Below are 27814 nucleotides of genomic sequence, written 5' to 3'. Positions count from 1 at the left end.
TCAGTTTCTGATAGAGACTAAATAAATATATACTTATCAATAGCTTATTATTGCAAGTCACCTATCCGATTTTCACCCTAACTTGTGGACAAGAAGGTTCCTTGAGCAGTGGTACAGAGAGCAAGAACAAGAGAAGAAGTAACGGGGGATCACACTCGGGGACAAGGAGGCCCCTTTTCACCTCTCTCCTCTCCCCACTGCCAGCATTGGGAAAGCATCAGGCTGAGTGTGATTGGCTGGTGATGCACTCAGTCAGCTTCCTCTGCCAGACTCACACAGACGCCAAAGCCGCACCCAGAGGATGGAGTCAGGAGCTTAGCTGTGATTGCAGCCTAGAAAGAGTTTTGTCAACAGAAGGCAGCATCCTAGATAGACATAGCAGAAGCTGTTCAAGCAGAAATAAAGGATCGAGTGGGAGGTTTTCCTCGTTGCAGCCACTGGTTCAGAGTATCAAGGGCTGATGGGAAAAATACAAAATAAACAAAGTGTTGTTTGTCATATAGTATACCAATCATATTATATGATTATATAGCTGTTGTGAAGAGCCTTAGAAGAACAACACAGTTGCTGGGTACGACCCCAGAGGGCAATGGTGAGGGAGCTGGTAGATCACCCAGCCAGTGGCAGCATTGGGGGCATTCTCTCTCCACTATATCTCTGAACTGCTAAGCTGGGGCTTGAAGAAAGGCTTATTAGGAAGGAGTGCATAGAAGGAAACAGAAGAATTGGGTTAAGAGGAATCATGAAGTTGAAGTCTATGTATGATAAGCCAGTGTGTGCTAAAAGAGATACTGAAGCATGATGCAGGGACAAAAATAAAATCCCACTAATTCCAGTCCCTTTTCTGCAAATGTAATTATCCTATATAATAAAGAGGAATATGCTAATTATCCGTTACGCCATAACATCACAAATCTACAAGTGGTGGAGAGCTACAGGAGGGCAGGGCAGTGAGCTACGAGCAGTGGAGAGCTACCAGCGGTGGTGGGCGGGTGGCCAGCTGAGGCAAGCGGCAGCAAGCTGCTCGCGCACGGATTAGTAATTTATAATACTCAAAGTTGGAAAACTTCACTTCAAGAAGAAAATATTTATTTAAGAATGCAATTGTTTGATATGTTTATTTTTATTAAAAAAAAGCCTTTCTAGGCTGATTCCTGGGGCTATGCTGGAAGGCCAGTAAGATGCTTACAGTGGATCTGAGTGGAAGGAGCTAAGTCTGAGAATGAACTGACTTCAAGAAAATTATTCTAGTCTTGATAGTACATCCTGTAGATCACAAACCAGATGAGGGGCCCGGCATTGAGATCAATCCTGTGGCTTCTCTGTGGAAGGAGGAAGATTAAAGAAGTGTAGTGTTTGGACCAGAAATACCTCAATAAGCATATGATGCTAGCTTGGAAGATGATCAAGCACAGAGGTGATGCTCAAACACATGGTGTGCCTTGCTTGTTGCAGATGGTCACGAAATCTTGTTCAAATATTTAAATTTGAGCAAACTACTCTGTGCTGTGTAAGCAGAGGTGGAAGTATGTTTCTGACCTCTCTTAAGTTTGACACAGTATAACGTTAATAATAGGACCAATCTCTCCGCACATATACTGTAGTTCGACTAGTCATTTGTCAACTCTATTAAAATATTATTTCCCAGTTAGTCACCAAAGTGTCCTCTCTATCTCTTCTCCTTTAGTCAGTCTGAAATTGTAAATTCCAATAACTTCCACCAAGTAAAACAGTTATAACGTAAGAAAGTGCTTGAATGTCATAGAAAGCCAGAGCACCCAAAGCCCCCAAGACAGAATATTTTCCTGAATAATAGTTAACTTGCAAAGATGAAAAACCTGAGGAAATTCATTCATTAGCTCTGGAAATCTCAAGCTTATCTATCTTTTTATTTTTCTTTTAACATTTGAAACCCTAGAAAAAAACACAATCTAGGGAGAAACAATTTGGAGGACTTCTTAATTATGTCCCTAATATGTAGATATTTCTCTCAGTTGAGCACCATTAAGGCAAAGACATTTCTAGGCTGATTCCTGGGACTATGCTGGAAGGCCAGTAGGCATGTGTGTTGAGCTAATTCTAATACCTACCTCAGAATATACATGTATTTCCTCAGTTGGGGAATTTTGTCCATCTACAGTACAATGGTATGGTCTTGTCATTTATTTTCTAAATCTGTGTGGGACATTATTCTAAACCCTTTCTTCTTTGGGGGGAGTGTTTTTTGCTGGAATGAGTCGCCATGGATTTGGAAACTCTAGCTCTATTACAGATTTACAGCCTTGTTCTCCCTGAGGACCAGTCTGAGGCTAATGTGAATGGGTTTACCTGTGAGACTCAGGATGAGTGCTGCCCATCACAGGTTTCTCAGGAGCTGCAGTGATTCCAATTTCTGCAGAGTCCTTTTTGGAAACAGACTTTATTGAGATGCACATAATCAGTGTCTGCTTTACTCTGGCTGGCTGCTCTGATAAAGCCTCTTTAAAATTGGTGGATTAGTTGCCCTGGCCCGTGTAGCTCAGTTGGTTGGGCCTTGTCCAGTGGAGTGAAAAGTTTCTGGTTCGATTCTCAGTCAGGGCACATGCCTGTGTTCCGGGCTCAACCCCTAGTAGGCGGTGTGCAGGAGGCAGCTGGGGCATGCAGAAGGCTGCTAATCAATGCTTTGCTTTTGCATCAATATTTTTCTCTCCCTCTCCCTTTCTCTCTCTCTAAAAAAAAAGTCAATTAAAAAATCTTAAAAATATAAAACTGGCAGATTTGGTAGGGCTGGACTCTCATCTCTCTCTCCTAGCTATGGTGCGTACTGGCTGACTAGTATACCTGAGAGAACAAGGGTCTGGGTGATTAGCTCTTTTTCAGGTGTGATTTCCTTGTCTCATCTCTGTTTTCTTCTCCTCCAGGAGACATGGGTTCTGTGAGGCAAGTGTGACCCTGAAGCCCAGCCCTGCAGCCACAGCCCGACACCCAGCTGGGCAGGCAGAGCACCATGGATGGTATCATTGAGCAGAAGAATATGCTCATGCACAGTAAGATCAACGATGCTGGCAAGAGGAATGGCTTAATTAACACCAGAAACTTCATGGCTGAGAGCAGAGACGGCCTGGTGTCTGTTTACCCAGCACCCCAGTATCAGAACTGCCGGCTGCTGGGCAGTGCAGCAGCAGCCACCCTGGACAGCGGCAGGAGTGAGCCAGTCCAGCAGCTGCTGGACCCCAACACCCTGCAGCAGTCAGTGGAGTCCCACTACCATCCTAACATCATCCTCTACTCCGAGGGCATGCTGCGCTCCTGGGGGGATGGCGTGGCTGCCGACTGCTGCGAGACCACCTTCATTGAGGACCGCTCACCCACCAGAGAGAGTCTGGAGTACCCCGATGGGAAGTTCATTGACCTCTCAGCTGATGACATCAAAATCCACACCCTCTCCTATGATGTGGAGGAGGAAGAGGAATTTCAGGATCTGGAGGTCAGATGGGAATGGGATCTGGTGATTTGGTGGGAATCCACGAGGGCCTGGCAAAAATTAGGGAATGAAACTAGTGAAAGATAAAATGCAGAGAAACTGAAACATTTTTGGTGCCCCTTAAACTCTTCAGTATTTGCAAAAGATGGGAGGAGTGGAGAGAGACTAAATGACCAAGACCCAGTGAGGGCTTCAGCAGGAATTCTCATCAGAAATGCCCTAAGGTAATAGCTGTGGCGATGGGGCTACAGGTGGATTTAAAGGTTGGCAGCACCAGCAGGTCACTTGGGGACTCCCGCTAACACCCCACCCACAGGAAAGAGGGGTCATTGGCAAAGTGAACAAGATGAGAGGGACATGTGGTGCTAGGCAGCAAAAGGCTAGAAATGCATGTGTGGTGACAATTTGGGATGTATTTTTGCTGCCAGATGTGCATGGTTTCCTTAATTTGGCATGCCAAAGTTTCTACTAAAGGAAACTTTTAGTAGAGCTAAAACCTGCTGGAAGAAGTAGTAGAATTGATAGCCTTAAGAGAAGGGAAGTTAAATTATTGCAAGAGTCACTTCTTCATTAGACTGGAGAGCAGGTAAGGGTGGTTGGATTACATTCTTAGAAACATGCACATTGACTTGGTGTAACATGCACAACAGCCTCCAGTTTAGCTCGTCCCTTCTCCTTCGATGAAGCACCCCAAATGGGAGGTTCTTTTGTTCACAGATCTGAACAAAAGCCATACATTTGTCAATTAAGAGGCAGGAACCCAAGCTGAAGGAAGTAATTTCACTGCCTTGAAGATAGAGGATATTCCTCCAGGACATGAGTGGCAGAGAAAGAAGAGCCAGATTTTCTGGTGGAGGCTGGAGAGAGCATGAAGGAAGAGGTTTGGAGTAGAATCAGACCCACACTCATGGGGCCCCAGACTAGGTAGAAGGCCAATGAAATAATGAGGAATTGATGGGTCAACGAGACCAGAATTGTCAGGATTGGAGGTGAAAGAAGCAGCTGGAGAGAGATGTTCTTCCTTTTTAATTGCATTTATTACGGTGACATTGGTTAAAAAATCATACAGGTTTCAGGTACACAGTTCTATAATACATCATCTGTATATTGTATTGTGTGTTAACCCCCCAAGTCAAGTCTCCTTCCATCTCTATTTACACCCCTTTACTTTCCTCTACCTCCCCCCACTGCCCTTTCCCTCTGGCAATCACCATACTGTTCTCTGCATCCACGAGTCTGTCTGTCTTTACTTTGTTTGTTAGTTTATTTTGTACATTAGACTCCACATATAAATGAAAAAATCTTGGATGTTTCTCATAGCAATAATTTTTTTTCCTGATATATGACCTCCAGCAAGGGAAACAAAATAAAAAACAAATGGGACTACATCAAACTAAAAAGTTTTTGGACAGCAAAGGAAACTATCAACAAGATGAAAGGGAAACAAATTGTATGGGAGAACATATTCGCCAATGATACATTAATTTCCAAAATATATAAAGAATTTATACAACTCAACACCAGGAAAACAAACAATCTAATTTAAAAATGGGCAAAGGACCAGAATAGACACTTCTCCAAAAAGGACATACAGATGGCCAATAGACAAAATGTTCAAGGACACTAATTATTAGAGAAATGCAAATTAAAACCACAATGAGCCCTGGCTGGTTTGGCTCAGTGGTTAGAGTGTTGGACTGTGGCCTGAAGGGTCACAGGTTTGATTCCTGGTCAAGGGAACATACCTCAGTTGCAGGCTCCATCCCTGGCTGTGGTTAGGGCGAGTGCAGGAGGCAACCAATTGATGGGTCTCTCTCACATTGATGTTTCTTGCTCTCTTGCTCTCCCTCTTCCCCCTCTCCTTCATTCTCTCTAAAAATCAATGGAAAAATATCCTCGGGTAAGAATTTAAAAAACCACACACACACAATGAGATATCACCTCAAGCTTGTCAGTATGGCTATCATCAATAAATTAACAAACAACAAATGCTGCTGAGGATGTGGAGAAAGGGGAACCCTCATGCACTATTGAGGAGAATGCAGATTGGTGCAGCCACTGGGGAAAACAATATGGAGAGACCTAAAAAATTAGAAATGGAACTGCCTTATGACTTAGCAATTCCACTTCTGGGAATATATCCCAAAAACTTGAAATCCTAATTCAAAAGACTACATGTACCCCATGTTCATTGCAGTGTTATTTTCAGTAGTTAAGTTTGGAAGCAGCCCAAGTGTCCATCAGTAGATGAGTGGATAAAAAGGCTGTGGTACAGTTACACAATGGAATGCTACTCAGCCTTAAAAAAAGAAGGAAATCTTACCTTCTGGGACAGTATGGAAGGACCCAGAGCCTAATTAAGAAATGGAAAAATAAACAGTGATGTAGCAATCCCTATGCATAGAGCTGAAAACCTGACAGGCTGTGGAGAGAAGTTGTTCAAGTAGGAAAGGCTATACAAGGAGACCTGTTAAGGGGAAGAGACACCTGCTAAGGGGAAGAGAAGGGTGTGAGCTCTGGCAATGCTAGAGTTTTGAGAAAGTTGGGAGAGGGCTATGGCTTCCATTCAAAAGCCTCTGTTAAGTGTCCACTCTGTTAAGGTCTGAGGTCTTTTGCTGAAAGCGAAAGTAGAAATGCTGCTTACCTACATAGTTTAGGAAGCAGATACAAAAATGCAATTTCATCATAACAGAGAGTTGTAATAGACTTCCCAGTCTGCCCTGAGAGCATCTAAGGGAGGGGATGGGGCTCCTGCACTGCATCTTGAGGAGGAGAACCAGACTGTTGGCCAAGAAGGGCTGTGGGGAGGTGGTGGGAGAATTTCAGTCCAAGGAGACATGTGAGCAGATAAAGCCTGGAGGCATCCAACCTAGATCTGCAGGGAACGCTAACTAGTTAGAATCGAAAAAACCTATGGATCATGGTGAGGTCTTGGAGACAGGACCTAAAAGAAGTAGAGTCCCATCAGTGAGGGCCTTACCAGCCCTCTAAGGGAGGCTGGATTTTAGGTGGGTAACTACAAGACAGGAAGGATGGACAAGTAATAGTGTCAAGAAAGAGCCCTATGGAGAGGTGGGTGTGGGAAGAGAGCCCAGGCCCATCTATAGCCTCAGGCCTGTTCAGGGTGCTGCTGTGCTGCACCACACAGGCCAGGCTGCTGGACACCCTGATGGCTGCTGGGAGTGGGAACCACTGAGGGGTTTCAGGCTGCAGGACCATGGTCAGATTCGTATTTTTGGAAGCTGTTCTGGCTGCAGAGTGGGATAAGAGTGTAGGGGAGATGGAAGTGAGACAGGAGGGAGTATGGGGCTAGTTACACTGGAGGCACAGAGCCTGTTGGGGACCTATTGTCAGGGATGGTGAAAGAGAGAATCAGGACAGCACTAAACTGAATATTTTTAAAGTGAAATAAGCCATTGTTTGGAGATGATGGGAAGGAAGGAGTTAGGCCTCTTTCTTTTTTTAAAAAAATTGAATTTATTGGGTTGACATTGGTTCACAAAACCATACAGGTTTCAAACGTACAACTCAATAAAACATTATCTGCACACTGCATCATGTGCCTAGCAACCCAAGCAAAGTCTCTCTCCATCCCCACTCCCCCCACTTTGGTCCACCTCCACCTAGCCCCCCAGCTCTTCCCTCTGGCTATCACCACACTGTTGTCTGTGTCTGTGTGTTACTTATGAAGGTGAAGGAATTAGCCAAAAAACATGCATCCACAGACCTCTCTTTTTTTTTTTTTTTTTTTTTAAATATATATATTTTATTGATTTTTCACAGAGAGGAAGAGAGAGGGACAGAGAGCCAGAAACATCGATGATCAGCTGCCTCCTGCACACCCCCCACCAGGGATGCGCCCGCAACCAAGGCACATGCCCCTGACCGGAATCGAACCCGGGACCCCCCAGTCCGCAGACCGACGCTCCATCCACTGAGCCAAACCGGTTTCGGCTACAGACCTCTCTTGTACATAGATGTTTCCAGTCCCCTAAGTGGCCAAGTTGGCCAGCAAAGGATTTTTAGTTTTGCTACGAGTTTTGGGAAAACAGCTTCAATATATAATATCCACCAGCAATAAAAAGTTTGGAATAGAAAATGTAAAAGAAGTTCCTGAATGTCTCCATCATTCTCCTGTCACTTGTTATACCCATGTGTTTCATATCCATATCCTTGAATAGGTACAGTAGGCCAAGGGCAGTGGAGATGAACAGACAGCTCTCAATTTAGTTTTGTCTGATGATTCCTTTGATTGGATTCAGGTGACTGCATTTTTGGCAGGACCAACATGTAGGTGATGCAATGCCCTTGTCAGTACCTTCAGGAGGCCCTTGGTGTAAATGTGCCCCATTCCTCATGGTGGTAATTTTATCACTTGTTGAAGTTTCTCACTGGCCAAGTGATGGTGTTTCTTTGCAATTATTAAGTATTTTTTAGAAAGGTACTTGTTGGGAGAACACATCGTGTGTTCCATTAGCCGTTTACCTACTGTTTTTACCATTCATCAAATTTCCAACTCTATAGTTCTTTCTAAATGTATTAGTTGGCATTCCATTACAAGGAAGAGTTATTCCTCCCCATATTTATTGTTTTATCTATTTATTACTTTGTTTCAGGCTGGCCATTGATTCTTATTTTATTCAGTGGGTTGCTGTCACATTTATTACAATGTGTATTGCATATTTATTCTGTTGCTCACTTTGTTATACTGGAAAGGAAAGGCCCCTTCAAGTTGGCTTCTGTGCCTTTTTGCAGTAGCTCATCATTCTTTAATCAGCTGTGATCATCATTTCCTGCTACGGCAAGCTGCTCCAAATGTATCTTGTCTGTTGCCAGCCCCAGCCCCGAAATCAGCCATCACTCCAAAGAGCCCAGGCTCCTTTTGTTGAAGAAATTGCATTCAGAAACCAACATAGGACTACTAAATCTCCTCATTGCTACTTGGGACAGGTGGGGGTGTCATTGTATCTAAGCCCTCTCAGCAGACTGAACTGGGAATATATATAAACATATCTATATAATAGTGTGCATTTACATGCACATATATTTTTATATTATAGATAGATAGATAGATAGATAGATAGATAGATAGATAGATAGATGATAGATAGATAGATAGATAGATAGATAGATAGATAGAAACTGATACCCTCAATTACAGTTTAATCAGTGCACATTCTTTGAGAGAGCAAGAAAAAACACTCATAGACACAGACAACAGTAGGGTGATAGGATGATTACAAGAGGGAAAGGGGGCTTAGGGATGTAGAAGAGGCTTGTAAAGGGAGGATAAAAGGTGACACAAAGAGACTTGACTTTGAATGGTGAACACACAATACAATATACAGATGGTGTGTTATAGAATTATACTCGAAGCCTATATACATTTATTTACTAATATCACCCCAATAAATTCAATAAAAATTGCAAATTATAAATAAATAAATAATAAATAAATAAATGTACAATATTAGCTTCAGGTGTACAACACAGTGAGTGATTAGACATTTATATTCCTTATGGAGTAATTACCACAATGAATCTAGTAACCACCTGACACTGTATATACTTATTATGATATCATTGACTATATTGCCTCTGATGTACTTTACATTCCTATGACTATTTTTATAACTGGTAGTTTGTACTTCCTAATCTCAGCATTATGGGCCAAAGGAACTGGATTGCATTCATTCTGGAAGATGCAAGACACTGGTATTGTATTTTATTTCCCTTTCAGTTAACTTTATTTTTCCCCCATCTTTAGAAAATTTTATCTTTAAGCTCTTAATCGGATTAGTATCTTCTAAAAATACCTCCTTCCTCAAGGAATGTAAACTCATTTAGGGACTATTGTACCAGATACTACTAGGAGGCCAAAAAAAAAAAAAGTTCTAAGTGATGTATTAACTCCCATATTTTCAAACTTTTTTTATTTTTTACTTGAGAGTTTTCCTGGGAACCCAACATGCAAAAGAGGAAGAGGGGAAGCTGTTTGGGTGCAAGCCGGTTTGGGAATTTAGGGCTGTAGATCTCATCCCCCCTTCACAGAGGCCCCAGGCCCGCTGCGTGCCCTATAGCACGGAAGTGCCCCTCTTAAAGTGACACATGACACTGCCAGCTGAGCATGCTCTCTGTGATGTCCCCTAAAAGGCAAATGGAGAACAACTGTTTAGACCAGACCCACCAAAAGCAAGTGGTGTTTTCCCCATTTCCGGGCACACAGAGGGGGGTAGATCTAGATGGCTATGACTGAAGTCACAGCAAACATGCTGCAGTTAGAAACACATATTTGTTGGGAAATCGTGTCCCTGTTTTTACTTGCCTGATTAATGGAGAGGTGGTTAACAAATACTGAATTCCAAGCTTTTAGGAATTAGAATAAAGAGTGCAGTATTCAGTGCAGTATCACATCTTCCTATGATACTCCAGGGTGCTGGTTTAGAGGGGTGATTATTTTTTCAATAATTCTTTATTGTTTAAAGTATTACATATGTCCCTCTTTTTTCCCATTAACCCCCGCCAGCCCACCCCTGCCCCCACCCTAGGCCTTCAGCACCCTATTGTCTGTGTCCATGGGTTATGCATATCCTATATAATAAAGATCCTATATAATAAAGATGTAATATGCAAATGGTTATTATGCCGTGAAGTGTAATGACCAGATCACGGATCAGCAGGAGAGTGGTGCAGCGAGCTACTGAGTAGGAGGATGACGGTTGAGTGTTTCTGAGGAAAATCTTGTATCTGCTTTGGGCTATCTCAGTGCAGGGGAGGAGAGGGCTGGGCTGCACAGCACGTGCTCCCAGCATTACATACTTGAAAGAGGCTGCAGCAAGGGCTGAGGTCTGGCTTCGTGCTATGCTTTGCTCCTTGTCCTGGCCGACTGATTCCAAAATTGTGAACTCAAATGCCTTGGCCCTCACTGAGCACTGGGAAGGGAGTGACAGACACTGGGAGTGTTTCTAGGATGGCCTCTACCGGTGTGGTGGAGAATAAGGATGGCCCCAGGCCTTAGTCTGTCCCTGCAGCCTTGTTGCTCACTGGTCACACCCTCTGCTGTGCCCCAGGCCCAAGACACCCCCTGACCCCTCTCTCCACCTCCCCTCTCCCTCCCACCTTTTCTACACAGCTTTCCCTAGGAATCCCCAAATCCACACCACTTTTGGAAAAATGGTGGGGCTCTTTCCAGCTCCTTGTCCTGTTGTCTACCTGGCCCATTCAGGTACAACATGCTCAACAGACGAGCTCTTTAAAAGGGCCCCAAAGAGACAGTTTCAGTCTTGCAGTAGAGGGGTTTGTTGCCTTAATTTACTTCCATCGCACCTGTGTAGGAAATAGTCTCTATTGACAAGAAAATTACTACCTAGTAGGAGAAACTAAATTTTATTCCTGGAATAATTTAATAGTAATTTAGGGTAATATGTGTTCAGAAACTAAAATATGATTTCTTTGCATTTCATAGTATTGAACCCCCAGATCTCTATGCCTCTTTGCATCTGCAAGCCTTGTACTCATTACACAGAGAGGGTCCTCAGGAGACATCTGTGGTGTTTATTGATCTAGTTTTGGGTAAAGGAGAGGCTAGTGGGGCTTCAAGGTGCTGGGGAAAGCTGGGATGATTTCACCTAGTCTTCCACAGCCAGGCTGCCCAAATAAAACCCCTAAGTGGATACCCGGGGATCTTTGGGGCCCACCCTAATGGTGTAAGTGAAGGAAGATAATCCCAGTGTCAGCCTTGTAAGAAACCCAGGGCTCGCCCGGCCGGCGTGGCTCAGTGGATGAGCGTCAACCTATGATTCGGGAGGTCACAGTTCAATTCCCAGTCAGGGCACATGCCCAGGTCATGGACTCAATCCCCGGTAGAGGGCGTGATTCCTCTCTGAAATCCATAAAAATATTTTTATAAAAAAGAAACCCAGGGCTCAAAACCCAAACACTAGCCTTGCCATTTCCTTCTGTGGCAGTAGAAGCTCTGCTAGGTGTTGACCTGTCTGGGATATCAAAGATGCTTCCCCACACTTCTCTACTCTGACGCAGACAAAGATACCATGCTGCATGCTGGCTACCAAGACCATAGGACATCGAGTATGCAGCTGACAAACACACGCAGGTTGACAGACACTCCTGCCTGCATGCTGGCCATGGTTCATCCTTAGTTCTGTTCATCAGCTGCCCTGAGTAAGACAGCCTTGAGCCGGATGGGTCGTCATTCTCCCCCATCCTTCCTGCGATCTCACCTGAATGGCGGCTAGGGTGTGCATCCTGGAATACACAGGGAAGGCGTTTTAGGTGGGGAAGGAGAGGAGCCGCGGTGGGGCAGAAGGGCTGAAGACGGTGCATTCATGGGCAGTGATAAGCCTAAAGGAGCCCAGGGCATTCTGAACAACCTGAGAGCTTTGCTGCGTCAGTCGGTGCTATCAGTGTTGGCTGAGGGCACACATGAATTCTTCACTCACTTGGCAAGTATATTAGGTGCCTACTGTGTGCCAGGCGTTATTGTAGGCACTTAGGATATAGCTACAAATAAAACATGCATAGACTTCTGCCCTCCTAGCACTTAGAGGAAGGGACTCAGACAGTAAATAAGCCAGCACCACCTGGGGATCAAAGGGATGCACCAGGCAGGTATGAGGGTAGAGGTGGGAGACAGCAGTGACAGTCTGGCAGGGTATTCTGGAAAGCTCTGAGGAGAAGTGGCATTTGGGTAAAGCCCTGAATATGGTGAGAAAACTAGTCATGTGTATACCTGGGGAAGAGAGTTCCCAGCTGGGGAACAGCAAGTGCAAGGGCCCTGGGGCAGGAGCAGGTGCCGGCATGTTGGAGGAACAGCAGAGAGCTCCCTGTTGGTGGGAGAGAGTGGGGCAAGAGTTAATAGGGATCAGACCCCATAAGACAGGGCTGTCTAACAGAGTTTCCTGAGATGATGGAAATGCTGCGAATCTGTGCTATCCACCGTGAGAGGCACCAACAGCCTCTGGCTACTGAGCACTGGCATATGGTAATGTGGCTTGGGAACTAGTTGTTAGGTGTATTTGATTTGAGATCATTTCAGTTTTTGGAGCTCCCTGTGGCTATGGCTGCTTGCACCAGTCCGCACAGAGGTGGGTGTCCTGGGCAGCTCTGAGGCCTCTGTGCTCAATCCTCAGTCAGACAGGTCCAAGGGACCAGGGGTTGTGGGTGAACTGCGTCTCAGCGCACGCCCTCAGGTGGTGCTGGTTCCTTCGGATCCTGCTCTGCCCGCGGCTCGTTGAGCACCAGGCCCATGCCATGAGATTTCTCTAGGCTGAGTCTCAGGGAAACGTACTCCACAGAGTTCTTTGTGAGGACACAGGGATGGTGGAGGCCTCTGCACTGTGAGCACCTCTGTCCCTTTATAATTTCCATTGCCAAATTCATCTTGCCTATTTTAGAAAAAAAAAACAAACACACACACACAAAAACCCAGAAATGCAAAAAGAAAGAAAGAAGTTAATGATATGCCCTCCATTCAGAAGCATCTAACTAACTCCGGGAGGAACTATGATACATTCACTTTCTACCCTGGTTTTTCACTCCATCCTACCTAATAATAGACAAATACGCAAATTGACCGTACCTTCGCTTTGCCCGTGATTGGCCAGGAGGCACGGGGGGGCGGGACTCGGGGTGGCCAGGGTGGCCGATTGGGACGGCGGCACCAGGCCTTTCAGAAGCCTCCGCCACGCCGGAGGCTTCTGAAAGGCCTGGTGCACCAGCGGACAAGCACCCAGCTCCCCCGTGATCGAAAGCGAAAGCGTGTAGGGGACCCTACACGTGCATGATTCAATCATGCATTGGGCCTCTAGTTTATTATAAGCACCTTCCCTGGGCAACCAATAAGCAGCCATGCCACCAGTTTTAGTTTTCTCACCATATTCAGGGCTTTACTCAAATGCCACTTCTCCTCAGAGCTTTCCAGGATACCCTGCCAGACTGTCCCTGCTGTCTCTCACCGCTACCCTCGTACCTGCCTGGTGTGTAGAATTCTTTTATGATTTTACTGTTTTTAAACAGTGCTGCCAGGAACACTCTAGAAGGAACACCCCTGCATGCTGTCCTTGTGTTTCTTAAACGGTGCTCCTGCAACCTGAGCCTCCACAGGAAGGCTGCATCCTGGGCTACTCTGCATCCTGGCCTAGTCGAGGCCCACGCCTGTACCATCCTGCTCGCTGGTCCTCTGCTCTCTCCCTCAAGCTGAGCAGTAGGTGATCCCCAGAATTAGCAAGCAGAGAAGGCCAGGGGGGATTGGGAGAGCAGCATGTGGCCCAGAGGGAGGCATTGTGGGGATGGGTGAGGCCTGAGGGAGACTAAGTCACACAGCTGAGCACAGCTTCCCACCCCTGAAAAGGCACCCTGCAGCCCTTGCTCACAGAGCTGAGAGAATGGGAAACAGAGACTTAAAATACCCCAGGGAAGAAAACCCCAAGCTGCCTAAAAGCCATTCCACTGAGTGGAGGCAACAAAAATGGGACAGAGAATGGGCAGATGGTGGGTGGAGCGGCCAGATCAGCGGGGCACCGGCTGAGGGACCCAGCGGCTCCTTCCTTTCTCTACCTTTTTGTAGCATTTGCCTCCTGCAAAGGGTTAGCTCAAAAGGGAGGACCTTCATGTGGACTGTCACCTCCATTAAATTACTTTCAATCTGCGTTGCAGCTATTCCAATCCAACGACCCATGAGGAGGAATTTTAGAAACAGCTGCTGTGGGTGATGATGTATTGGTGTTGGTAGTTATGCATATTTTCTCCGTTTGGTTTATTGGTGTGTACATCGCCTCCTGCACGCGCCCTCGTTTCCTCTCCTTGCTGTTTGGTGGCACGAAGCCCACAGCCACTTACAACCTACTAATGGAAGAAAGAGCATGAAAAGAGCTGGGCCGTTCTGTCTACCCTGTAATTTGTCTGAATCTATTTTAAAATCTATTTTAGTCAAGATTGACTAATTGTTCTGGTGCCATGTAGCCACAACTTGGTAATTTGTAGTGTGCTTCCTTACGCTTCTAAATAAAAATCTGTGAGGATTCTGGGGGAGTGCCCTGAAGTCTAATTCTTTGCTTCATGGGTGTAGTGGTGTCATTCTAAGCAGTTTCCAAAGGCGGAAGTTGGTGCTGCCGGCTGCCTGTGTGGCCTGGGCCAGCAGTTCACACACTCTGGCCATTTGATTGAGAAAACTCTCAACTGGACGCTGTCACCACTGGCCTCCATGTCACCACCATGAAACAGGCCAGTCAAGAAGTTAAGTCATGCCCAACCGGTTGGCTCAGTGATTGAGTGTCGACCTATGGACCAGGTCACAGTTTGATTCCCAGTCAGGGCACATGCCCACATTGAGGGCTTGCTCCCCAGTGTGGGGCATGCAGGAGGCAGCCGATCAATGATTTTCTCTCATCTCTGATGTTTCTCTCTCTCTCTCTCCCTCTCCCTTCCTCTCTGAAATCAATAAAGATATATATTTTTTTAAAAAAGTAAGTAAAGTCATCAGAATCCTTGCATCATAGGAGACACCTTATCTTTGGATGAGAAGCGACTGAGGTAAAGTGGAGTTTATTCATAGCCACGTTTTTGGTTGGGGTCCAAACACAGCATAATCTGGACTGAGCAGCCACTGACTGGGTGGTTCTGTGATTTGGAAAGATTTCAGTTTCCCGGAGTCCAGCTCTGTCCTTTGTAAAATAGAAATAACAGTAAAGACAGGAATAACACCTATTTCCAGAGTTGCTGTTAGAATCCAGCCAACTCGGGTATATAAAACTCTTTGTGAACTAAAACCAAAAAACAAAAATTATTTTTTAAAAAAACCCACAAAAAAAAGAAACAATCAAAAACACTAAACAAATATCCATAGAGAGAGTTGCTGTACATGTGCAAGGACACCCAGGAGCAGTACCTGGACCCGTCAGCATGAAGTTCATGAACTCAGGAACTGAGCTGAGGGTTAGAAGAGGCTGTCCTTTCAGTCCTGCCCCTCCACCTGGCTCAGAGGATCTTTGGATTCACTCAACCCGGGACTGTCACCGTAGGCTCTTCCCTCCCCAGAAAGTGCAGCTCAGCCTTTCCAGCACAGCTCGGCACTCCAGGCCCCTTGTTTCCAGACAAGGGCCTGGAGACCCTGGGGTGGACACGGCTGCGGAGAGGAAGAGCTATGAAGATATTCAGACTCTGCCCGGCAACACTGCACAGCCTCCATTCAAATAAGAGATTTTAACTTCCAAGGGGCTGGCACCTGTGCATCTCCACCTCATACCATTGTAATAACCTGGTTATTGTTTAACAGGAAAGGAGTGAATGCGGAGACCAGATAGTATAGGCTTGCCAGTTACACAGCTTTGCCAAAAAGCTGCATTTAACACTCTCCAGGTCTATTCCCCGCTGATCCATGGGGGAAGGGACTAGAGGCAGGTTTGACGCATGCCCAGTAAGGTCTGAGTGATGTGGGAGGCTAATTGCCCATCAATCAGACCTGGAAATGGGTAATTGGCCAGAATGGGCATGGCCACTGCAAGCACACAAAACCTGAATATTTCAACTTCTAAACAAAGAAGTGAGCTCTCTTGGCTCCCATGCCCGTTCCCGTTGGGCCTCCTGCGGCAGGGGCTGCGCTCCCCTCTGCCCACATGGCACACGGCCTTGTTGGGCTCCACAGAAGGACTAATAGACTCTAACCTGGCCTGAATGCTGAACCAGACCCGGCTGCAACATGGGATGGAAACTCTGGACACTGGCCCTCTTTCTGGCTCTACGGAACTCCCAGCTGCCCCTCTTCCTGGACTGGCTTGGGGGAAATGGGACACTGGAATCTGAGAGATGTAGCTCTGCACCAATGAAATATTCTGCCACCTCATCCTCCCGTGGGGGCTTCTGAAAATTTCTATTTCAGCCGCGCCCCAAGAATCCCGCAAACAGTGGAGGGTCCCCACTCATGTACCCCTCTGGCAGCACACCCATGAGGCAGCCCTCATCCACCCATGAGCCTCACCCATGAATTATGCATCCCTGAAGGCTGCTCAGTTCCCGTCTCTGACAGACATAAAGGGAGTAATTTTCATTTCCCTCTATTGTTGGGGAGACCATCTGGGAGGTGATGCTGCAGAGTAAAAGAAAGTGAATTCCAGACACAGCTCTGGGGGGGCATATGCTGTGTGATCCCAAACTCGGCAGTGCCTGTGACTCACCTGAGAAGGGGCAGTGCCCCCCGGCAGGAAGGGGCTGGTCCTCAAAGCCCCGGCCCTGCAGGGCTGGAGGGACAGCTGCTGTGTAGACTGTGCGTCACCCACGTCCATCACGGGGCCCTCCAGACAAGGTCCTTGTTTGTGGTTTGAGTGAGCCCATCAGACTTTGCCTGTTTTCTCAGCGAGACAAGAGAAGTCCTAACAGGAAGCTTCTACCATTTCACTAAAGCACTGCTGCTGTCTGCACACTGATTAGAGGCTCTGGTGGGCATTTCACGTGCATTTTAATTAACAAAATAGGAAAGGACATCGTTGTCACCTGTGGGCTTCATCGGTGCCTGTCTGCGTAGGAAGGCAGGGGAGACACGAGGGGCGTTGCTGGGTGGTACTGGTGGCCATGGCACCCACACAGGTGTTAGGCTCATACAGAGCACCCACCTGAGTGTGTGGTACCTCTGAAGCCACCTCAGGCCAGCATGCACTGCGGTGGTCCTGCATGTCTCCAGCCTGCACCAGGAGGGCACGTGTTGAACAACCTCCTGCAGCTGACAGAAGCTGGAGTACAATGTGACTCCATCTCTATAAAATCATCACGGAGAGTGGCCCCAGTTTGGGATGAATCGGCACGAGTGTGCCATATGCTGATGAGGAGAGAAAACGTGTCGTGGCGGCCCAGCAAGTGGGATAACTAATTGGAACAAAAGCATCCTCTGGCTGGCATGTAGGAGTGGAAGCACATTGGCATGATTATTACCAGTCAGGACCGACCCAAAGCAGATCTGCCTCAAGATGGCCTGTAGTGAGTGGGTTCTTGACTTTGTGTAGGAAAGATTTCACATCAGGAGTGCAGATGGGTTTGAGAGTGCATTACTAAAGCTGGGGACCGTGGAGCAAAGGGAGGGATTAGGGTAGAAGAAGCAGCAGGGGAGAGCCTAGGTGGGGCTCTACTGGTGCTTTGGTTCTCTAGAAATGTTACAGGAAAGAGCTGAGCCAAAGCAGGGCTGCTTAGCTCACTGGGAAGTCAGAGAAAGGTGGAGGGTGGGGGGTCCTTGGAGACAGACTCCGGGGGTGAGCCCAGGTCAGGCTTCAGCTGCCCACTGCTCCCTGGTTGCAAGTCTCATGGGGACCCTTAGAGTTCAGGAAGAAATCAAATGTTCGTGCCCAAGAAGGGGCATAGGCACCACACTGATTCTTTGTCCTGAGGGCTTTTTATCCCCGCTCCCCCCACTTTTTTTCCGCAGGTGAGAATCTTAGGGGAGGGTTTCAGCAGAATATTCATCAGCTTTCCAGCCGCATTTTTAATACGCTGATGTATCAAAATGAGTATATTGGGGAATTTTGGATTATTCTTTGGTCCGTTTTACTGTTGTACTTTTACCTTAGGTCTGTCTGGCTTTAATGGGGTTTTTGTTATTTGTTCCCCAGCTTCGTCTGTCCTTGGGTTTAGCTGGCACAAATGGCATTAATTGGGTCTTTGTCCTCTATTTTCCCAGGCCAGGGTGATGGAGCTCTGTGTTCGCTGGTTAGGGAGGAGAGGTATAAGTCACTACTCTCAAGTGTCCTTGGTTGGGGAAGGGAAGGTCTTGTGATCCACAAGCTGGCTGCAAGTTGCCCACACTGTTTGGCCTTGTTTAATTTTCTTGTCTCAGTTTCCCCATTCCACGTGCCCAGGGATTTCCCTAGTTTCTTACCATCCTGCCACAACATGACTGCCTTTTTGTATCCTTGAGCTCCGCTCCAGTGTGCCCTCTGCAGGGAGGTTTGATCAGAGTTGGAATTGTCCAAGCTGCTTTTTAAAAATCCCTGTTTCAGCCCAGGCTGGTATGGCTCTGATGGTTGGGCATAGTCCCTGCACCAGGAGGTTGCTGGTTTGATTCCAAGTCAGGGCACATGCCCAGGTTGCAGACTCGATCCCCAGTAGGGGGTATGCAGGAGGCAGCCATCCATGTTGCACTCTCACATCGTTGTTTCTCTCTCTCTCTCTCTCTCTCTCTCTCTCTCTCTCTCTCTCTCCCCCTTCCTCTCTCTCTAAAAATCAATAAGCTAGTCTTTTAAAAAATCCTATATAATAAAGAGGTAATATGCAAATTGACCCTCATGCCATAATGCCATCACAAGATGGCTGCCCCGCCCAGCCCCTCCCTCGGCCCCACCCCTGATCAGCCTCTTCCACCCCAATTGAGGGTGGGACAGCTAGCCAACCCCCACCCCCCCATGGCCCCTCACTCAGGCTGGCCACACCCCCACACATTCCTGGGGTTGGGGGTACCCCAGGCAGGCTGCAGGCATGGCGTTGGTCAGAGGCAAAGGTCCTGGCTGTCCCTGGCCTAGAGAGTCCAGAAAACCTCAAGCAGTGACCAAAGACCAAGACCGAGTGGAAAGGTCCCTGCCGGCACTTATGGCTCAAAGTGCCAGGAGGAGGTGGAGCGTCTTGAACCTGCAACCCTGGTGTCTGCACACCAAACCTTGGGGCACACCATGCCGGTGGCGCCTGTGGGTGAAAGGGGGAGGGCAGGGGGCTGGGGTGCGGAGCTGGGAGGGGCCTAGAGTCTTCGGGAGCAGCCTGCCTGCCGAGGTTGCTGTGACCCACGCACTCAGGCTTGGTCAAAGCCCCTGGTCAGCTCTGCCGCTTGCCTTCCAGGTGCGGCTAGCCCTGAGCCGGCTGGCGTTGTGCTCAGAGAAGCAGCTGTCACTGGGCTCAGTTAAATAAGAGAAATCAAAGAGCCGAGAGTAAATATCCTCCCAGCCCCTTCCTATGCCCCCCGGGTGAGGAGGGCTGGGGATGGGGGTAATGGAAAATGGCTGCTGCTTTGCATTTTATAATGAAAAGACTCCTGCTATGTAGAGAGGAGAGCTGATTCATTTCCAGCAACACCTGGCATGTTCCCTACCCCAGCCCTGAAGTCTGATAGCACCTAGCAAAGGTGTGTCCGCACAGCCATGTTGGCCTGGCTCCTGGAACGTTGGGAGCAAGTTTGAGCTGCATTGGTTAAAAAAAAAAAAAAAAAAAGTAAAGATTGAAAAACACCTCTTTGTATGCAAATGCCACTATAAAATGCAGATTACAGCATCTGATTTTGTCTTCTGTGTTGATTTTGAGGCAGAGCGCAAATAGGTTCATGAGAAAAGCAGAAAAGAAAAAAAAAAGGGAAAGGAAGAGGATTCTGCCGTCCACAGCACTGAACATTGTTTTTTTGTTTTGGTTTTTGTTGTTATTTTTCCTTCTGTTCTTCAAGTCAGTATATGCCATTTAAACCACTTTATGGCGTTAGGTAATGAGCTAATGCTTCCTCTATTAAGAGCAAGCAGCAGTGCCTTTCATATGAGTCACATACATTTAATCCATTCAAATAGAGCATACTGAGTGGAGAGAATGGTATGTGTCATTACATAAAGAACTTGGCATTATGATGCTATCTGACTGAAGATCTTATTTATTTTGCAATTTAGAGAACATAGACAAATCAGGCATTGAAAATGAATGTGCATGCTTAAACGCATGACTTTATTTTTATCCGTAACGACCAAACGACCAGGCACCAGGAGGTGCATTAATGGGTCCCGCAGAGCTGCAGGTCTGGGGTCTCACAGTGTGTCCTTCTGAGAGTCTGGGTGAGGCTGCGTGGCTCAGGCCAGGGCTGGGGAACCTGAGGCTGCGCCCCCCACTTCGGTGCCAGGACGTGAGGCTGTGTCCCTCACCCGGCAGGGCTTGATGGGGGTGGGGCCGGCTGGACACTTCTATTACAGATAAAGGGCAAATAGCAATATTAAAATATTTCCTCTAATGAATTCCCTTTTAATGTGCATGAATTTCATGCACCGGGCCACTAGTGAATTAAATAAATAAATAAATAAATAAATAAATAAATAAATAAATAAATAAATAAATAGAAATCCCCCTGTGTCAGAATAAAGAGTGGAATCCACAGAATGTGTCCTTCTGAGAGTATCCAGCTCTATTTTCTGTAGAGTAGACCTTTACACCCACTGCCCAGCCCTCATCCCAAAAATCTGTGAGTAATTGACTCCTATAGGGTTTTGTCATCTGTGGAATGACCCAAAACCCTGTGCCTGGAATTTTTCTCCTCCTGTTCTTGGTAAGAGTTCCCTCGGTTGGGCACTTCCTTTTGAGGGGAAGTACTTGCAGGCAATAACAACAACAGTGACCTTCCCAGGGGCCAGGCTCCACCTCCGGATTCAGAGGGCATCGCAGAGTGGTTCCTTTATTAACCCTCTTCTCCTGCTTCATCCCCCCTTTCTCTCTTGCAGAGCAACTACTCCAGTGATACAGAGAGCGAGGACAACTTTCTCATGATGCCTCCCCGGGACCACCTGGGTCTCAGCGTCTTCTCCATGCTCTGCTGCTTCTGGCCTTTGGGCATTGCAGCCTTCTACCTGTCCCACGAGGTAAGGCCACACACACCCAGCACACCCAGCAGTAAGGAGGAGAGTCAGAAAAGACATTCTACTCATGCCACCAGAGGACTCTTTACTTTATGGCTGGAGAACATGCCTGGGTAAGTCGGGGTGCCACAGGGAGCTCAGGGATCAGGGCCACCTCACCTCAATAGTTGTCCTGGGACTGCCCCCATGGCTCCCCAAGGTAAGGTGGGCAGTCTTCTGGGAAAGGGCTGAATAACGGAAACAGGTGTCCGCTGGGGAAAAGCAGATAAGTTGGGGAGCTTGGCCTTCACGCGGGCACTTGGGCCTCAGCCGTGACATTGACCCAGTGCCGGAGAGCACTGTGCCCAGGGTGAGGACATCTAACCAACTGATAATGGACTCAAAGGAGGTGCGTTTTCTTTGTGAAAGGGCCATTCAATAAAATAGGTTCTAGTTGCACAGCAGCCTATGTGTACTCACCCCCAGTCCATGTTCTGCCAGAGGAAATGGTGTATGTTGGTGGGTGGCCAGTGTGAGGGCTTCGGAAGGGTTCGGTGTCTAGCCCTCTTTCACGGCAGAGCATCCTCCTTGCTATGCCTTCATGGAACCCAGGCTTTGAAAGATTTCCTCTAGCAAATGAAAAGCATTCTTTCAAAAATAACCTACCTTCCCATTTTTATTAATCTAAGGAAGACATTTATACTTGCCCATTGAAGCACGAGGTTCCAGCAACACCACCAGAAACCTCTTCGACTTGGGTCTGATCAGTCATGACATTTCATACCTTTGATGATAAAGAGGATTCCAATTATTTGTTCAACAGTGAGCGTGAAATGCCATTTCCGTGGAGGCCTCTGGTCACATTTCTCTGAGGGGAAGGCGAGGGTCTGGGAGTCGAGGGTTTGCTTTCACTGTGGGGATAAGAAGAGGTCCCAGGCTTTCAGACCTTTTCATTGTGCTCTGAGGATGGATTTCCCTTTAGTGGGACCAAAGCGGAGAAGAAATCTCTGGAGGTAAGTGCCCTCTACAGGGTCTGTATCCAGATTTGTCCACCTGGGAATGGCCACGCTGACCAGGCCCCTGCAGCTCTCTCCATCACCGTCCACACTGTGGGGTTCTGGGCTCGGCTGCAGACCAGGGGGCGACCCCCCACTCCCCGACACACAGGCTTTAGCACAGCCATGAGGCTGTGGGCGTGCTGTTTGTGCTTCTCCAGCCTGCCTGCAGGCAACAGTCTTCCGCAGGCATTCGAGGGGAGCGCGCAGCTGCCCCGGGGAGAGTGTGCACCTGCAGTGAACAGACACGCTGAGCGTCATTACACCACATTAATCAGCGCTTTCTCGGGCACGGCGTCTGCGAGTTCTGGAGAGAGGAGGGCACCGGAGAGAGGAGTACCCAGAGCCATCTCTACAGGATCCTTTGCAATTGCCACCACTGCCTCCTGCTGCCCAGAGGTGCTGGGGGCTGGAGTGGTGACGTCAGAATAGAGCAAACGGAATATTGATGAAGCCAAAGCTCCCCAAGTCCCAACGCTGTTTACAAGGAAACCTTCGACACCGGTGTGACGGCAGCTTTTCTTCATTTATCACAGATCATAGTTCACTGTCTCACTGACAAGTAGATGGTGTTTGCACTTCGTTAAATAACCACTCAGTGAGGTCGAGGGAACCTGCAGGGCCATTTTAGAAAAACCAAACCAGTATCTCAGTGGTTGGATGACAGGAGGCAGTGGTGAGACAAATCCACAGGCTCCCTGGACTCGCAAAACCCAGGGTGGTGTTTGTTCTGTCCTATTTCACCTGGGCCCCGATCGGTAGGCAACTTCTTCACGCCTTCTTCATCCCTAAAGTGGTGATAAAATAACGTATGGCATGGAGCTCACCAGGTGTTCGGGAAGTGAAGTTAGAGAGGAAGTCCCCACAGGTACCAGGGAAAGCAGCAGGTGCTGAGCATGCTCTCCTGCAAATCCAAACTGTCGGTCCACATGTGGGGCCCTGGATGAAGAGACTCCTAGGAAAAGATGACTTAGGGTCTTTTCTCCAACAGACTTTATAATTGAGAAAGGTGTCGTGGTCGTAATGGAAGCAATAAAAGTGCTTGTAAAGCGGGAAACATGTTGATCCACTAAGTGTTGGTCCCGTGTTAAATATTTCGCACCTGCTACCCGGGTGTGGTCCTGGCCAACAGCATCAGCATCCCTCACACAGGTAGACATGCACCTTGTCAGGCCCCACCACAGGTCTGCTCAATCAGAGCCTCTGGGGTGGGTCCAGGAACCTGCATTTGAACAGGCCCTCCCGCTGGTCCTGATGCTGCTTCAGTTTAAGTAGCTGTTGCCCGTGCATGATCTCATAGCAAGCCTGTGATGTGGCACTGCCATAGCATCACTCTGTGGCCTTGTACCAAGGTTCAGTGAGTGGAAGGTGTCCTAAGCCTGAGCTGGCTGGCAAGGGGCTGGGCTGCCAGGATGCCTGGCTCAGAGCCATCCCTGGAAAAGGCAGCTGCTTGGGCCTGACTGTGATGAAGGAATCAGCATGGAGGCCTGTGGGGGAGGGGGAGTGTCGCATTTGCCCCAGACATCATTTTACACCACCGGCGTTAACCGATTCAGCTCCCAGTGCACGCAAGCTTCCTAAACCACTTTATAAAGAGGGAAGTGTTGTGTGCAATTTTGGTAGGATATCTAGGAATGGATGCTTCTGAATGATGTGGGGGATAGAACTGAATCCATAATTTGCTGAGCAACTTCTGTGAGTTAATTAATATGCACACTTGTTTAATCTTTGCAATGAGTCTGAAAGGTGGGAAATTATGATCCCCATTTTATGGATGAAGAAACTGGTTTCAAGGGATTAAATAATTTATAACCATCAGAGAGGTAGCGAGTATTGGTACTTGGTGCAAATAGAGCTATTTCTACACCTTAAAATGACATTTTCTGCCATAAAACTTTGACCTTCTTATCTGTTTAAAACAAAAATAGAAGCACGGTACTGCCTTCTAAATCCAGCCCCCCACTCACTCTGCCTGGAGGGTGGTGCAGTGAGGAAGAGAAGCCGGTTCTAAACAGGGCTCCTTACTCACTCCCACAGGCAGGTGCCAGCCGGAGCCTGAAGCTGGAGACCCTCCCCCGTGAGGCCGTGGGTCTGGAACTGGGCAGGGGGCAGGCCAGACGGTTACATGCCCAGCACCTGCTGCAGGTGGCTTCTACATTTGAGCATTTTATTTCATAAAACGTTTCTTTCCTTTGCTAACTGCAACCATTATAACAGTAATTAAATGAGGAAAGGGTATTAAAAATCAGATTATGAATTTTATGAATGGCACCAGCAAAGGGAATTGAATAAATTAGGGAAGAAGGAATCTCTTTAAAACCTAGAACGAGAGTCCAACCCGGCCAGGAACTATGTCCTTGAAATCCATTCATTCATCCAGCATTTACTTAGCGCCTACTCTGCATCAGGCCCTGTTCTGAGCGCAGGGATATAGCAGTGAATGAAACAGAACCCTAGCTTCACAGAGCTGACGTTCTAGTGCTGAGAGGCAGGGAACAAACAAAAGAAAGTCATAGAGGGCCTAACAGTGATAAGTTATAAAGGAGAAGAAATGGATATGGGGTATACATTTTTTTATGGGGTATACATTTTTTAAAAGGGTGATCATGGGATGGCTTTCTTAGAGGATAGCATTTCACCATAAAACTACAGGCTGAGCATGCGGATCTCTTGAGGAGGAGCTTTTCAGGCAGAGGGACAGCCAGTGCAAAGGCCCTGAGGTAGGAACATGCCAGGTGTGTTTGAGAATGATGTGGGGCCCTGTGGTGAGGCAGGTGCCCTTTGGGTGTGGAAGTAGGGAGTGGGGCAAGAGAAGTAACAAGACTGAGGCATGTGGGGGCAGACCCCACAAGGTCTTTTAGACTGTAATGTTGACTTGGGCCTTTTCTTTGGGGTGAGATGTCAGGGGGTGTTTGCGCAGGGGACAGACACCATCAGCACCCTCTCGGAGGAGCCTGTGGAGGGCAAGGTGGAAACAGGGCCCCCATGCCGGCAGCTGGGGTGACCATCCAGAAGAGGCAGTGGTGGTCTGAACTGCGGTCCTGCTGGGGATTTAGTGAACAGGGGGACAGATGGACTGCGGAAGGATAGCCACGAGATCTCTGTTATGGGTGCGAACGGAGGAGAGAACAGGATGACTGGGAGATGGAGTCTCCACTAGCCGGGGGCGTAGGTGCCGAAGGAGCAGGTGGAGCTGGGCTTTGATCCTTTTCCTCTGGAAGTTTCGAAATGCCTGTGAGCATACAGGTAGAGGCACCCGCAGACAGCTGGGTATGAACATTTGGGGGTTCAAGGAAGAAATCTAGGCTGAGGATAGGCATATAAGACCAGGTCTGAGCATTAAGCTCTCAGCAATGAGGCCAGCGGCAACACTGACCAGTGCAGTCTCAGGGGCTGGAAGTGAAAGCCCATTGGTGTGGACTCAAGAGAGATCAGGAGGAAAAGATCAGCCAACACCATGTCCTGCTGCTGGGAGCTAGAACGGGGCACTGGCAGGGTGCACAAGAGCGATCTCTGGGTGCTGGCTACACACTTGCCACCATACGCATAAGTGAACTAGTTTCCACTGACTGAGCTTTACAAGTATGATTTGTGCACTTTTCTGTAGGTATGTTATACTTTTGAACGTTTTTTAAAACATGGGAAATGACCAATTGGGTATGGTACATCGAGTTATCTTTTTTGAAGAATTTTGTTGTAAACAGAAAGAATTGGGTCATCGCTAACAGGAAAAGTGATGTCAAGAGCATTTCTTTAAGTGGGAGAAATTGTCGCATATTTTAATGCTCATGAACATAATCCAACAAAGAGGGAAAATTGATGTTGTCGGGGGGGGGGGCTGGTGAAAGACAGTGTTTGGAGAGATGTTCTTGAGCAGATGGGGGAGTGAGAGGTGGAGCTCGTGAGTTCATGCCGAGTGGCAGGAGGTGGGTGAGAGCCGCCAGGAAGCTGGGCTGGAGGAGCAGGTGTCGAAATGTGGGGAGGAAGGGAGAGTGACGAGGCTGCACCAGGGGCTCAGGGAGAGCGTGGCAGGGCTGTGGCCCCTGGTGGAGGTGCAGGGCCTTGGCAGCTGGTCCTCACCAGGGGCTCCTTCGCCACATTTTGAGTGCACGTGCAGCTGGAGCGAGGGCCGGGAAGGAATGCACCGGGGCTGCCCACCTGCCTGAGGAAGACCACAAGCACGAGATGCAGGAACTCAGCGATGTGGTCAAAGGACCGGTTATGATGCCGGCCATGACATCGGAGCAAAGCGGGAAGGGAGAGGGTGAGGGCAATGGGGTGCTGATAATAAGCCCCCTGTGCACCAAGCATTTGCAGCTCCAGGCACCATGCTGGCCATGGGTACACACCTCCCTGCACTCACACTGCAGCAGGCCTGAGGGCAGTGCTCCTCTCAGGTAAGGGAATGGGCCCTGAGAAGTCGACCAGCCAGTCCCAGGTCACATTCCCGGGGGTAGAGCCTAGATCCCCACGCCCCAGCATCATTGCCCACTGATGGGTTGGTGCTCGATGAATTAAGTACTTGGTGGCGGATTCTACCCAAATAGTGTTAAAGGAAACCATAGGCCTCATTTAGATTTACAAATCCCCAAATAGGGAAGAAACATATTAAGTCCAGAATCATTTCCCTTTTTTCTCAGTGAGATAAGAACCTTGACTACAGCTCCCAGGGATCTGTCTATCCTTCCCCCATCTGACTCCATCAGGACTGTATACTATTAAATCATGGAGGAGAAACAGGCAATTCTGATTAATGATATAAACTAACACTACTATTTCTCCTGAATTTGACTTTCTCCACCAGAGCAGGTATATAAGTCAAGTCCGTTGCAGGCTGTGCCTTTTCCTCTCTCAATAAGCAGCTCTGCAAATTCTGCGAAGGTGGAGGGGAACAATTATGGGATTTGGGGTGTGAAACCTGTCACTCAGGTAAGCCCTGGTAGAGCGCACGAGAGACACCACCGCTGTTCCAAAGGGAAGTAAATGTTTGCCTTCTGAATCTTTACTCCAGATGTTAATACCAATCGCTTATAGCTGGCTACTAGGATTCTTCTCAATGTTTTCAGTCCATTTCTCAGAAAGAGCCTCAACTTCTATAATCACTGTCAAGACATGTGCCTCTCAAGGAGAGCGAGGGCCTGGTTTCTGTTAGCCTACCAAAGAATGCTGTTTGTTGGATTTCTTTTTCATAGTTGGTTCTTGAGCCACCATGCTGTTGGTGTTACAAAAATAAACAAACCAGGAAGGCCATGAGGACTTAGAAGACTTCCTCCATATTTCAGTTTCTACTATCAAAAGAACATGAATTGAGTACTTGATTTGCCCTTGGAAGAATGTGAGGTTGGTAAGATGATTGGAAAAGAGAGAACAGGGAACTATTGGGGACTTCTGCTCATTGCCTAGACTTCTGACCTCCTGCAATAAGTCAGATGTTTTATGTTTATTTGTGTGTGTTTCTGTGTGTGTGTGTGTGTGTGTGTGTGTGTGTGTGTGTGTGTGTGTGTGTAATTTGCCAAGAAGCTCTTCAAAGAGATGATTAAATGTGGCATTTTCTTCATGCCATTTGCTTCTTGACACTCCCCACACATGTGTTTTACCTACATGTCATTTCTGGGTCCTGGCACTACCTGTCCCTTCCCCTCACAGTCAGAATGGTTCAGCAGTCACCTTCTGGATGGGTGACTTTCTGGGTCCTCGCTCTGCCCTCCAGCCCCACTCAGGAGATT

The 27814-nt window shown here is 47.6% G+C and overlaps 1 protein-coding gene across 1 annotated transcript in view; it reads left to right on the top strand.

Moving 5' to 3' along the window:
• The first annotated feature begins 2986 nt into the window (after positions 1 to 2986).
• The window catches only part of SYNDIG1 (synapse differentiation inducing 1), a 62704-nt gene continuing 37876 nt past the window's right edge, over positions 2987 to 27814 (top strand). The window contains exons 1-2 of the mRNA XM_008141149.3: positions 2987 to 3466; positions 20920 to 21057. Coding sequence (XP_008139371.2) covers positions 2987 to 3466; positions 20920 to 21057 — 618 coding nt within the window. The remainder of the gene's footprint in view (positions 3467 to 20919; positions 21058 to 27814) is intronic.

This window comes from Eptesicus fuscus, chromosome 12 (genome assembly GCF_027574615.1).
Source record: "Eptesicus fuscus isolate TK198812 chromosome 12, DD_ASM_mEF_20220401, whole genome shotgun sequence".
Taxonomy (NCBI): Eukaryota; Metazoa; Chordata; class Mammalia; order Chiroptera; family Vespertilionidae; genus Eptesicus; species Eptesicus fuscus.
This window is presented reverse-complemented; position numbering and strand designations above follow the sequence as displayed.